Genomic DNA, 13,599 nt, shown 5'->3' with positions numbered 1-13,599 from the left:
CAGTGTAAGTCATTAGAGCCGTGAAAAATGGGAACTGTAGCTTTAAGATTTCACCTTATGATTTATGTTTAATACTCGGCTTGTAGAGCGTTTCTGCACCAGCCTTTGACCAAGCACGAGATGCGGTCGTGAAATTTGTCAGCTGGAACCGAGTGAGTAAACACACACTTAGAATCCTGTTGTAAAAAGGTGGCAGATAGGGGTCATTATGTTTTTGATGTTTATTACAGAGAAGCAATTCCCGTGGACAAGAATGCTGTGAAACAGGAAAACATCTGGTATCCTGTTGGGAGTTTATCATTGTTTATTTTCATCCCGCTTCTGTGGGGATCACCATTCAATAATTTCCACTACAAAAGAAATTACACCAGGACTAATTCCACCACAAAAGAAGTCACACCAGGACTAATTATGGTGTTTTGTGTTTATGGACTGGTTAATCTGTAATTGGAGGAGAGTGTATCCATCCTTACAGTTCCCTTGCATGCCAAATACAGGCTTAATTTGTGTTTATGTATTACAACACTTTGATCTCATTGGTGTTTTCACACCTGATATAAATAGTGGTTTAATTAGTTTACTTTCCCATACGGGGGAATTTGTCTTTATTGAGAGTCTATTATGGCGTTGTTCTCTGCTGCTGCCTTCTTTTTGCTTTCTGTCCCTCCAGGAGTGTGAGTCTGCAGCCATTCAGAGCACAGGGGCAGAGAGAGGGAACTGGTTGAGCAGCCAGCAGAGGCAGCGAAGGGCTGGGAGAGAATCCTTCCTCTTCCCCAGCAATCTTGTATAGCTATGTCTTTGAAAAGTACAGTTCCCAGGTAAAATTGCATCACTGGACACTGGAATGAATGCTTGCCTGGTGTCTTGTTTATCCTGACCCTAAGTGCTAGTTGCTGGCTTTGTAGAAAAGAAGGCTGGGCTATGTTGTGTGGATTTGATCCAGCAAGGCACTTCTTATATTCTTAAACGAATTGCTTAATCCACATTAGTAATTCCTTAACTCTTAACACTCTTGCTTTATAAATGTAAAGCACTTCAACAGATTTCAGGAATACTACTAGGGGGGGAAATAGATTATGCAAGGCTGATATCAGCTCACTTGCGCCAAGAAGAAAGGGAGCAATGCCACATATACCCCCTTTGAGGGAACATGGACCTCTGGCTCTAATAATCTCATGCCTTGTGAACCACAAGAAGAAAAGTGATATTTGGGTTACCTGTTGCTGTACAGAGTGCACTCTGAGTGTAATTTGAGTGCAAGTCTCAAATTATGATTCCCCCCCTCCCCCTAGCAGGTAAAGGCAAGATTTCTGCTTGGTACAAATTTCAGGAATACAAGGTAAGACGGGAACAAAAAAATTTCCAGTGTATTTGGAAATAGAAAGAAATCTCAGAGACAGAGAAAGGGGGAGTATGGATTTAAATTGCAATCAGCTAAATGATTGCAATCGATACCTAGATTGATTAGATAGGCAAGCTTCTAATTTTATAATTAAATAATGTAAACCTGTCTCTCTGGCTCCCACATTTCATTTACATCAGAAAACGAGTTCATAATCAAACAGTTCTTCTTCCAGCTGTTGGATTTAGTAGGTACAGCCAAGATAATTGGATTTCATTTGTATTGGGCCCTCTTTTCAGGAGGTCCATGCCCTTTCAGAAGAGCTATATGTGACAGCAGTAACTAACAGGGAGCCCAATTGTGCCAGCTGCACTGCTTGATAAAACTGATACCTTGAGGTAATCGACCGGGCCACACAATTGGGTGAGAGAAAATGAATTGTTAACATGTCCCTCTGGTCAAATCCTGAGCATGAAGCAAAACACTTTGCTAAACCTGCATGGGAGAAATGCCTTCCAAGGCAAGTGCAACCATCCCACTTCTTGAGGTGGATCCTGTCCTACTACTCTACTGAGCTAAGCCTGAGGCCTTCCTCCAGGCTAAGGAGCCTTCCTCCAAGTTAACTGGAGCTTCCATTGGAGGAAGAGACACAAACAGGAGGAAGACTCCTTTGGCCGGAGGAAGGCTTCTTGGAGGATGGTTGGATCCACCCCACTATCCTATCTCATGTTAGAATAGACCTCATGTATACAGACTGAACTGGTACATTTCTCTGGGACTGTATTACTTCTAAAAGCTAGTGGGGGACTCACATGAGTGAACATTCCTCCCCCATATTGAAAAAAAATCTCCCTGCACGTAGAAAATGAATATGTCAGTCTCAAAGGTATTAGCCCTAGCTTTGTTGCCCACATATGAGTTTTCTGTCTGTAGCTATTTTTTTTATGGGAGCATATTCAGACATTAGACACTACATGCATACCATACAGTATTAATGAACTGCAGTCCTGGGATAAACACATATACAACATTGCCTATAAACAATCCACACTTCAAAAGGCCTCTTCTAAGAAACGACAAAAACATCCTTGCATAAAAGAATGTAATAAACGGAAACAACATGTGGGTGTTTCTGTTGTTTTTGCCAGACATATGGAAGAGATTTATAAATGTCAGAACTAAACAGAAGGAAACCCAACATTGACTGTACCAGGGAAAGAGTCGAGAGGCAGCGAGGGCTCAGTGAGGTAACCAATGCAAACCATCACTGCATCAAAGATGGCCGACTTCTGCTTCCCATTGGTCTCTGTGATGACATCCCACTGGCCACTGGTCGAGAAGTCGGGGCGCTTCTTTATGCTGATCACTGTAGTCTGAAACATTTTGAGAAATTGTGTTGATGAGTCCAGAAAGCAGTAGGCTCACAAATGTATGCAACTGGCTTTAGTTACCTGGTTTTTACTAAAGTCACAGGCATATTTTCAAACAGTGAAAAAATGCTTGTCTGCATATGCAAAAGGGGGAGGGGGTTGAAAGAGTTGCATTTACCCCTCCTTATGCCAGACTCTTTTACCCTGGAAATTTATTGGCAATCAAGACAATCTGCTTGCTATGCCACTGTGCCAGTGATCCTCAATGTGGTGCTCATGGGCACCATGGCATCTGCCAATGTGCTTCCAGGAGTCCATTGTTTTTCGCTGAAGCAGCTCTTTCTCAAAGCAAAGAACCAGTCCCAAACTTTAATGGAGGAAAGAAACACTTCAGAAGATGCCAGGAGCCATCATCAGCTTTGTGGGTAAAGCGGACACCCATTTGCAAACAGCTGCCTCTATCAAAGGATGACACTTGGGTTGGCACTTCCATATTTTGTGGAATCTCCTCAAGTTCTCTGACTGCGCACGGCCCTCAGAGCAGCCATTTTGTGACTGGTCCCATCCCCCATAGGAGTCATTTATGTGATGCTGATTTGCTGTTGTCAAAACTCCCAAAGTCCCCACAGGTTTAACATGATTAAAAAGGCTGGGGATCCCTGTGCTGTGCCATGGCACTGAATGGGATGGATGCAGTTGGAGCAGAGCCCACCATCACACTCAAGTGTGGGTGAAAAAAACTGTGCTGTTGTGGGAATGGGTCCATCCTCTGCACAGAGCCTTCTTAACACTAAGATGAAGAGCTACTATGAATCTTCAGTTTCCTTTCTTTTGTTTCACCTCAGCATAGAGCTTAGTTAGAAAGGTAATGAAAAACTATAGGACAAAAGAGTTGAGTGGAGTTTTGAGGATTCTAGCAGGGCCAGATGATGATGTCATGATTAGGCCCTGACCTATGTCAGTTTATGAGGCTCCTTATGATAAAAATAATATTTATTAGTCTCACAGACAAGATACTGAAAACAGAAATACATAAATAGAAATACATATATTCGAAGGTGAAGCAAAGAAAAAATACAATCTCAAAAAATTCTTATGGAAAGGCCCCTCCTATCCAACCAATCCCTAAATCTAGCACTGGATTCTCTGAGCTCCCAGGCCCAGATACTGCCTGACAACAAGCTTCATTCTGCCTTTCCGCCTTGCCATTGCACTGAGGATACATCACCTAATTTTGTCCTACAAAGAATTTAGTCCCCAAAGATCTACAAACTGTCACCGTGTGTCACTGTAAACTTTTATGTCATTCAACAAGTCCTTTTTAAGACAATTCTCTGTGGTAGAAGAGAGGCCATCTTGGATCTGGTGCTGAGATTTTATAAACATGTAATGTTCTTTGGTTTTGTCTCCTTTTAAAAGAAAACTTAACTGCAGAAGTGGGGCTTACGAGAGATCAGAGGCTCTTTCCACAATGGGTATTTTCCTGAAGGGCCATTGATATGGGAGAGTCTCCAACTTTGGACAGTTTATTGAGCTTAGTTGGCTGCAGTGATCATACATCAGCTCTTAATGAGAGTGTCACAATGGGAGAGTTCCTTCTTCCTTGAGACATACTAAGAAACAAAACCAAATGCCTTTTGGAACCTGTTGGCTATTCCTTTATTGGATGAACTACATTACATGTAGTTGTCAAATATGCATTTGAAATATTCTTCAGAGTGGGAGGCAGCCACTGGTGGGAGCAGAGTGGCACAGGAAAATAGCAGGTGAGAAAAGTTTAAGGCTCTGTCATTTCTGTCTCCCCCAAACATCCTCGCCAGAAACAGCTTTTCAAGAGAAAAAAGGACCATCAGGTTATCTTTATTTGTATGGATATATTGTTTCATTCTAGGTTAGCACACAGAGCAAGTTCCAGCCAGGTCTAATGCAAAGTTCGCCTACAGCATCCTGTTATGATTTTTTTTAAAGAAAATTAAAAATCAGTTTCATTTTAAGACAACCTCAACTTTTATATATATCCGTATCTATATATCTATATATAGATATATATATAATTTTGATTAACAATTCAATACAACAACACGTAACAGATCAACATTTAAACATAAAACATCCATTTCGTAAAAATTAAAACATTAACATATTATTGATATTATGAAATAGTTACATAATTTGTAATGTTAAGTAAACTTGCATTATTTAGGGTAATCAGTAAAAAAATAGATGATAAATGTTTAGGAGGATGTATATCGTTAACAATTAAGAATTCAAAAATTGGAAACCATTTGGGTACAAAGTTAGTTTCTTTTGGGTAGAGTTGTATTTGACTATTAAGTTCTGAGAGCTTGTCTTGGGTGTAGTAATCCCATAATTTAACTAACCAATTGTCAACAGTGGGGATTTTAGGAGATTTCCAATAGGATGCTAATAGTGACTTGGCTGCCATAAAAAAATTGCAGATTAACTCTTTCCTTATATTAGGGATGTTTGCAGTCTCCCATTGGTTCAAAAAAATTAATTTTGGATCCAGAGGGATTAGATAACCTGTGACAACCTCAAGTTTAATCGAAGGAAAGCATCCAGTGGATTTTAAGGAGACGGTTAAGATAAAGGGCAGATATGACAATTAGAGTAGTGCTTAATTAGATTAGCGTGTTCCTTCCTACCACAAAGCTTGGAATACTTTGCATTATTGTGGTACAATCTGGAATCAGTAGAGGGAGAAACTGAGAAACAAAAACCCAGTTCAAAGAGAATCCCCTTACGGGATCTGAATGCTCACTCTGGTGAAGCTGGAAAGGGTCTGGCCTGTCTTCTAGGCAAGGCTGAATCCCACCAGTTCTTCTCATTCCCGCAGAGTCCAAGGAAAAAAATGTTTTTTTAAAAAAAATCATAACAAAGAAAATTATGCAGTAACCAGTAACAAAGCCTGTTGTGGGGGAAAATACCTGCTCCACTCTTGATTCCAGCTGGATGAAAGCGGCGGAGTGGCATTGCCACCTGCTCCGCTCCTGTCTGATCCCAGCTGAGTCAAGATGGGGGGCAAGCATTGCCGCTTGCTCCCTTCCTGATCCCGGCCTGGGCTTCCTGCTGTGGTGTGCTCTCTGAAGGGACAGGCTGCCTCATCTGGGCTTCCTGCTGCGGCAGCGCCCTCTAGAGGAGCACCAGAGTGGGAGGTGAGTTGTCAGGAACACGGCTAGCCTTTTATATAATAGGATGCTGCCATAGGTAAGGAGTGGTAATAAGGGGGGGGGGGAATCTACCAGGATTGTCTAACTACAAGCAATAAGAAACTTGATCACACAATATCTTATACACAAATCACAATTTAAAGGCAATAATTAATGTTTATCAAAAAGCTCAAAAGGCTTCATAGTAGTCAAGCCCTTCATCAAGAGCATGCTGCAGATCTCATCAAGACTCCTGTAAGTGGCCATAATGAGGAACCAGTACTTGGAATATCAATGCTAAGGAGATATTGTGTGATCAAGTTTCTTATTGCTTGTAGTTAGACAATCACGGTGGAATTTTTTCCCCTTGTTACCAGTGCTTGTTTCCATGGATCTTCTTTCTGTAGATAGCCATAGTTAAGAAGGGCAGGTTTACCTTTAAATAATGAAGAAACAACACACGGATAGTACTCCCTAGAATAACAAGACTGTTTTTGGAAATGCTTTTATAGATGTTTGCATCTAATCAATAAAAGATAATTGATTGAATAACATTATTTATATCAAAACAAAAGCCACATAATACCTTTATAAGAGAGCAACAAAAATGACACAAAACAGTATGCTAGCTTTTTGATGGTCTTAATAAAAGGTATCCCCCATAGCTTTTGTTTTTGGATTTTTAGCTGGACCAACACAGCTCGCTGGAAATAATTTTACTAGAAATTTCTAGTATGGATGACATACTTGGTGATCATGCAAAATCTGTAGTGCAGTCCTCCTAAGTTCATAGAAATCAATCAGCTGAGAAGGGTGTAACTGTGCATAGGATGACATTGCCAGTCCTCTGGGAGTTTTTGCGTTTGAATTGAAATAAACAAAGGCACACACATCAAAACATTACATTTAGTCCAAATTTGAATTGAAGCAAAGCCACAACTGCTTACCTGGAACTGAATATGCTTCCGAAGATTGAAGTGTTTTGTGTACAGATGCAAATATTCCAGTAACTTAGCATGGGGTAAAAAGACCGGGAAATCTTCTGGGAAGGGAAAGTCTGTGAATGCCGACATCTCCTTACAAGTGTTACTAACCAGAGATTTGTACATGCTGGCTCTTCCATCTTCCACATACTCCTGTCCATGCAACAGCAACACATGACTTTTCTTAAAATCTAGTTAATTACCTTTTTAGGGATATCCTTTAACATGACATTTTCAATGCCTTAACCTTCTTGATTTCCTTATCGCAGTTTTCAAACTGTAAAATGCGCAGGGTTGCCAACCTCCAAGTGATATTGGTGAGCTCCTGGAATTTCAACATCAATTTCAATTTTCAGACTACTTGGGTCAGTTCCCATAGAGAAAATGGCCCCTATGGAAGGTAGACTCTATGGTATTATACTCTGCTGAGGTCCCTCCCTTCCCCAAACCCCATCTGTCCCAGGCTCCTCCCCCAAAATCTCCAGGAATTCCCCAACCTCTAGTTGGCAACCCTAAGGACAGAACTCCAAGTGGTCCAAAACTCTCATGCAGGTAGGCCACAAAGCCAAGAGGGACAGTAGGATACAAAATCATCTGGGAAGAGGAGTTTCTGGGAAGCTCAGTGACAAATTTACATTTAGGTTGCCTCTGCAGGACATGTAAAACTGGCCACGAAATTCCACTTGCTGTTCAACATTGTTAATAAACTACTGAATTGCTAATTAATTACTAATTAAAAATAAATTATAAACTTGTTCAATATTGATGCAAGATTCCAGTGTTTTATGTTAGGAAGGGGGATGACAGTAGCTTGGAGTTTCCTCGCAAGTGGGTCGTGAACAGTAGAGGGAGTTGAGAAGTCTATCCCTGCTTCCCTTCAAAAAGTTTGAGAAACACTGCAGCTTATCGGGTTGGCCTCTCACACCAAAGACTGCGTATGGTGTGACAAGGACTTCAAAACCATCAGCAGAGTAGCGCCCACCCCATCAAATGCAGCATTAAAAAAAAGATAAGAAATGACAGCCACGTCTGTACTAAGTTGTAATAGCAGAATTATAGTTTTGTGAGGATCCTCCAACCACTCTACAGTATTACAGTTTATATCAATACATATGTTTAAAGACCTGATCCTGAGTACTGTACCTCCCAAGCATGTGGGGGCACAGTTTGGATCAGGGAGCACAGCGTGCAAAGGGAGAGAATGCCTAAGGCTTCCTTTCCCTCTACCATTTTCCTGACCTAAAACGGCCCTATATTTACCCTGTTGGGGACATTCACATTCAGGACATTTAAGCTTCTCCAGTTGGCAAATAGAGGCTTCCTGGAAGTCATTCCAGGTTTGGAAAATGGTGTAGGGGGATGAAGGCTTAATTACCATGCAATACAGTGATGATACATATTGGATCCTCATGCTATGGGAGGCAAAGAATATGATGCATGAATCAGCAGCAGGTTTCCCATAGGATTTGGAACGTGTCTGGAGCCAGTCAGTAGTATAGAAATTCCCTCTGAATGATAATAAAAATACATGAGGGGAGGGGACTGTAGATAGTTCTTTCTTCTGGCCTAGCATGTAGCTTGGAACTTACAAGTTGGGGATCCATAAGAAATTTCACTGGGGTGGGTGACAAATTGGACACTTGTGCCAGTAGATAAGAAGGGCAATTTCTTCAACTCCCTTCTGCAAATGCAGATTGCCTACTTCTGCTCCCTGTGTTGTTCCCTGAGAATTTATCAAAGAGTGGAAATACATGTTACTAAGTACCTAGGGATGCTCAAGTGAACCTCATTTCATGTATTCCCCCTCCAACTTTCCATATACTTGCCTGCACAGCCACACTTCAATTTGCTCCATGTAGATACCTTCACTCATTTGATATCAGTTCCTTCTCAACAGCTAAAAATATCCCAGTTGCCCCCATGTCCATTCATTGAAATGCAGATCTTGATACTTTTCACACCTTGAAGAAATGCAAATTGGCAAGCCAAAGGAGCCTACAGTACTTGTTCTCACAGAGAAAACAGAGCTGAATTGCAGGGGATGTGCGATTCGGGTTTCCAGTTTGGGATAAATACTCGAATTGGACCCGATTCATAAAGATTCAGGGTTTCCAAATCGGGTCCAGCATGCTCGCCCCAATTCGGAAATACCAAATCAAAGCTTTCCAAAGCAATTCAGGTCAGCTGGCAGCACTTTGCTGGCGTTTGCATTCGCAAAAACTGTTTTGCTGTTTGCATGCATGGAAATGGATGCTTGAAACCCCACGAAGCTTGCTTCAGCTAGCCAGCGGAGGATGAGGCTTCCCCACCAGCCAGCTGAAGCAAGCTGAAAAGGTTTTAAAATGTAAAGTGTGTGGAAATGAGCACTTTAAACCCGCACGGCTTGCTTCAGTTGGCCAGCAGGGGGGGGGGCTTCCCCACCGGCCTGCTGAAGCTAGCCACATGGGTTTAAAATGTAAAGCGCATGGAAATGGGCGCATTAACCCCCGCATGGCTTGCTTCAGCTGGCGAGTGGGGGAGGGGCAACCCCCCCCCCTCCTATAGGGTGAAATAAGCGGCAGGGCAAGAGGTTTGTCAGTGTGCTCCAAATCTTTACAGAGCATACTGAAGTGGGTCAATAAGCAATTTCTGAAGCAGCTTGCCATTTTGGAAATCGCTTATTTCTGACTCTTTTTCATGCTTCAGAAATTCCAAAGCAGGAAACCTGAATTTTTTTTTGTTGCATACCCCTACTGAATTGGCTCTCTGTCCTCTAGAATCACTTACAGATGCAATCACAAAAAAGGAGCTCCCGTGAAAGCAGCATTCACATGCACAGAGCAAGAACAGCCTGCACATGAATTGATGACTACATGTAAAATCCTGCAATTGTGTGTCCCCAAATAATTTACAACGTGTATTTCCACTCTAACATTACATGGGACAAGAGCGGAGTTGGGGTAACCTAATGTTATGGAATTTCTATGACCCCTATTCTAAAAGACCTATGTATGAGCATTTATTGAAGTTGACCTTTCTTACAGAAGGCAAAAGTTATTCCTTGTAAGCAGATTCCTTCTGACACTGTGGTTAAGTAAGGTTAGAGAGCTCTATTGCAAGGACAGTATCTCTCTTGTTTTGACTTTGTACTCAAGAATTTAGCTTGAATAAGCTCCCTTTTGGGAAGATACCCAACATTCCTTTGTGGCACCAGACATGGAGCATGTTTATATTACAGAGAGAGTTTACTGTCTTATCAATCAGGCCATATTGGTGCCATGTCTCCTGAAGAATTTGATTCTGAAGAATTGTTTGTATCTAGTTTTGTATAACAATTTTATCTCTCTTCTGTAAACAATTAACTTTGGAAAGTATATAAGATTCTCTGCTATGGCTGATTTTATGCATATGTCGGAACATGTCATAGCATCTGGGTTTTATTGTAAATAAAGCTCATTAATTCTTTATGGATCACTATTTGGTGTCTTAGTTAATCGTGGGTGTTGGCTGCTGAGAAATATAATCTGAACGTAGAGTACCTTTAAAAAAAACTTTCCGTAACACCTAACATGGCTCACAACTTGACTTTTGAATGTGATTTTTTTCACTCTCCAGGGCAAGCAGGATAGTACTTGCATAACCTAATGGTTCCCCCCTCACCCTGCAGCCCCATTTGCCCTCCCCCAGATATGCCACCAGGGGTCAGCGGGCCCAGAGACAGTGCAGGAGATGCATGCCATTCCAGCTCACCGTGAACTGCCAAACTCCCCCGATGTCTCTTGTCCTCTCAAAGCAGGTGGGCTCCAATCCCTCTTCCAGGCAGCACTTGATAGAGGCCAGTCCACTCACACCCGCCCCAACGATGGCTACTCTCTTGGCCATGGTTCCTTGAAGAACAAGAGGAAACACAGAGCAGGTATTTAAGAGGCGAAAGACATTCCTGAACCAGTTCCTCATAGGGGCTGGCTCTTGATGAAGAAGTATAAGCCTTAATGCCACACTTGTTCAAAGACTGCAAGTTTTTAAAACACACCTTTTTAAAAAGCCCATTTTCTGAAGTATCCTTCAATAAATGTACCCTCTCACGTTGCGCAAGACTCAAGATGGAGAGAAAGTTTCTTTCTGTGACCACAAAGCACCTCTGCTAGTGGAATAGATCCAGAGGCGCCTACCCAGTATGTGTATGTATGTGTATTTACAACATCTTAATGCATTCAATGCACCACACATACACTATCTCAGTAAACCTCACAGTCCTTGATATCACCATGGTTTTTCTAAGTTTAAAAGGTGAGTTTTCAAATGATTCAAAGCCTGAGCTAGGGATTCCCTAGCTGATCAATTCATTTGATTAATTTATGGTTTAAAAAATTTGCTGTTGGCCATAACAGATCCTGTATTTACTTGAAAGGAAGACAACCCCAAATGTAAGATGACCCTCTTAAAAATGTTATACATAAAAAAATGTTATGGGACATAACTGTAACTTGTATGCAAAGATAAGACACCCCTTTTCCCTTTTGATGGCATACCTGGAAAAAAACAGTCATGTTTGAGTAAATAATGTACTTGTTAATATTCTGTAGCCATTCTACAAAGCAATTTGGGAACATCTAAAGTCTATGAATAAATAGTCATATTCTATCTGAATTAAGAATAGCAGTGTTCTGATATAAAGGGGGTGAGTGGAAGATTATATAGATGATGTTTCCTAATTCAGAGATTATGTCTGTTTCTTCATCAAGAGCAAGGAGATATTCCTCAAACTGGGATTAGAGCAGGGCAGCTGGATTTCTGTATGGGAGAGAGCCTTTTTACTTGTGGAAATATATGAAAGCGCACACAGGAAGTACTGTATCCAAGTGATAACTAAGAATATGAAAACCAGCAAACCTCAATGTGGCACTATGGTATGGCGATGGTATCCACCAATATGTTTCCTTGCTCCTGCTTGTGCATGCCAAAGCTGGAAAACACATGCTCAGTTTCCAGTGTGCATATCAAGAAGACCGTGGCGAGTGTGTTCTGCATGGTGTACACATGGTTTGAGCCCCAACATTGGCCGAAATGACTGAAAAGGGATTGAGTCCAACTTGATTCCTGCCTCTTACAATGCCTTTACGGTATAGCAATTAACCAAAGTGGTAAGCAATTGGTGACATTTATCAGGTTTAAAATCATAGGCTGGGTGCCTAATGGGCATATTAAGATTTGTATCATTGGCAATGAGGTATTATGTCAAAGTACCCAGCGGCTGAGAATCAATGCAACATGATTAAGATAAACAATGTGAAAAAAAGAACTATAGAGAGAGGGCTTTTGCCTTTTGTGCTTAATAACTTGCATAAAAACCCCTGCACCTCATCTCTCTGCTCTTCTGCAGCTGGTCGACTAACTCCTTAGTGACTCACCAAAAGACCCAGATGTCTCTTATTCCCTTGACTGTTCTAATGCATCACTAGCACCCCAGGGGAGCCACTCCCCACTCAGTAAATACTGAGGGCTTTGTTTAGAGCTGGTGATTAAATACAAGGACTGTATCAGGTTTATTTTAAAGAAAGGAACTATTTACTTACTCAAATATTTATACCCTGCTTTTTATCCCCAATAGATTACATCCTCCTTCCCCCCCCCCCCGCCTCCATTTTATCCAACAACCCTGTGAAGTAGGTTAGACTGCAGGACAGTGACTGTCCCAAGGTGGAGATTTGGGAATTCCCAGAGCATTGTGCAACATCACTTTCAGATACGTGGCCAGAAGCAACATTGCAGCTTTGCAGGATGCCAATCCCTCATTTTACTCCCACTGCTCCACCTGGCAGCAGTGGGAACCTGGGGGCAGGGAGTAACAGGTTGCCTGCCATTATGGGCAACTTGGTCTCTCTAGTAGACATGGGCACGAACCAAAAAAAAATTAATGAACCAGCGGTTCGTGGTTCGGTGCCGACAACAATCCCGAGGTCGCGAACCGCAATGAACATTTTCCGTTGCTGAACTGGTTCGCGGTTCGTGGAGCGCAGAACGGCCCCTGTGGCACTTAGAGAGCCCATATTCCCGGGGAGTCTTTTGCAGGCTTGTAAAGAGCAGGTGCCCCTCTGGCTCCGTGCTGGGTGCTGCTAACAGCCACCCAGGTTCCAAGAAGCACTTAGAGGAGTAATTTCACCTGCTTCACACAAGACCCGCCAGGAGTCTCTGGGTTCTTAGCCTGGAGGACCCTGCACACAGCAGCCAGACACTCGAGCTTTAGGCAAAATAGTTATTTATTAAATCAAATAAAGCCACTCTAAAAGCAACAGCAATGGCAATAAATAACAAAAGGAAAGGAAAACCCAAATCTAACTTGGCTAGCACTAACCAACAGATGAGTACAAAGCTTGTCCTTGGCGTCGACCAACTAACTCCTCCCCGCCCACGCCAACCCTTTATCTTAACGAGGAGGAGGAACCACCTAATCTCGGCACAGCCCAGGTGCATTCAATTCACTAACTATCTGCCGTTCTAGACATCCCCCCCAATTCTCCAACAAGGCTATACAGGACATGGTGGAGAATTCACTTGAGTAGGGTATCATCCAAGGGTCTTACAGTCAGCATATAACAGATGACAATTCTATATACTGGTTACACAGCCTGTTAGTCAAAAATAACAAGTTTTAGCAACAGCATAACAAACGTACACTTGTATACACCAAGGTTCAAATAAATTACAGATATAACACCTCACTGCATCATACAAGTTACACTGCTCACTACAGC

At 42.0% G+C, this 13,599-nt stretch overlaps 1 protein-coding gene across 2 annotated transcripts in view; it reads right to left on the bottom strand.

The window, feature by feature from the left end:
• The window catches only part of LOC129331093 (flavin-containing monooxygenase 1-like), a 45,657-nt gene that overhangs the window by 20,820 nt on the left and 11,238 nt on the right, over positions 1 to 13,599 (bottom strand). The window contains exons 2-4 of one of the 2 annotated variants that reach the window (XM_054981435.1): positions 10,595 to 10,731; positions 6,830 to 7,018; positions 2,553 to 2,715 (exon numbers count right to left, since the gene is read on the bottom strand). In XM_054981435.1, coding sequence (XP_054837410.1) covers positions 2,553 to 2,715; positions 6,830 to 7,018; positions 10,595 to 10,726 — 484 coding nt within the window. In that variant the 5' untranslated portion in view covers positions 10,727 to 10,731. Of the gene's footprint in view, positions 1 to 2,552; positions 2,716 to 6,829; positions 7,019 to 7,068; positions 7,165 to 10,594; positions 10,732 to 13,599 lie in introns of those variants that run through there. The other variant, XM_054981436.1, reaches the window with a different exon arrangement.

The sequence above is a fragment of the Eublepharis macularius genome, chromosome 5 (assembly GCF_028583425.1).
Source record: "Eublepharis macularius isolate TG4126 chromosome 5, MPM_Emac_v1.0, whole genome shotgun sequence".
Classification (NCBI taxonomy): Eukaryota; Metazoa; Chordata; class Lepidosauria; order Squamata; family Eublepharidae; genus Eublepharis; species Eublepharis macularius.
This window is presented reverse-complemented; position numbering and strand designations above follow the sequence as displayed.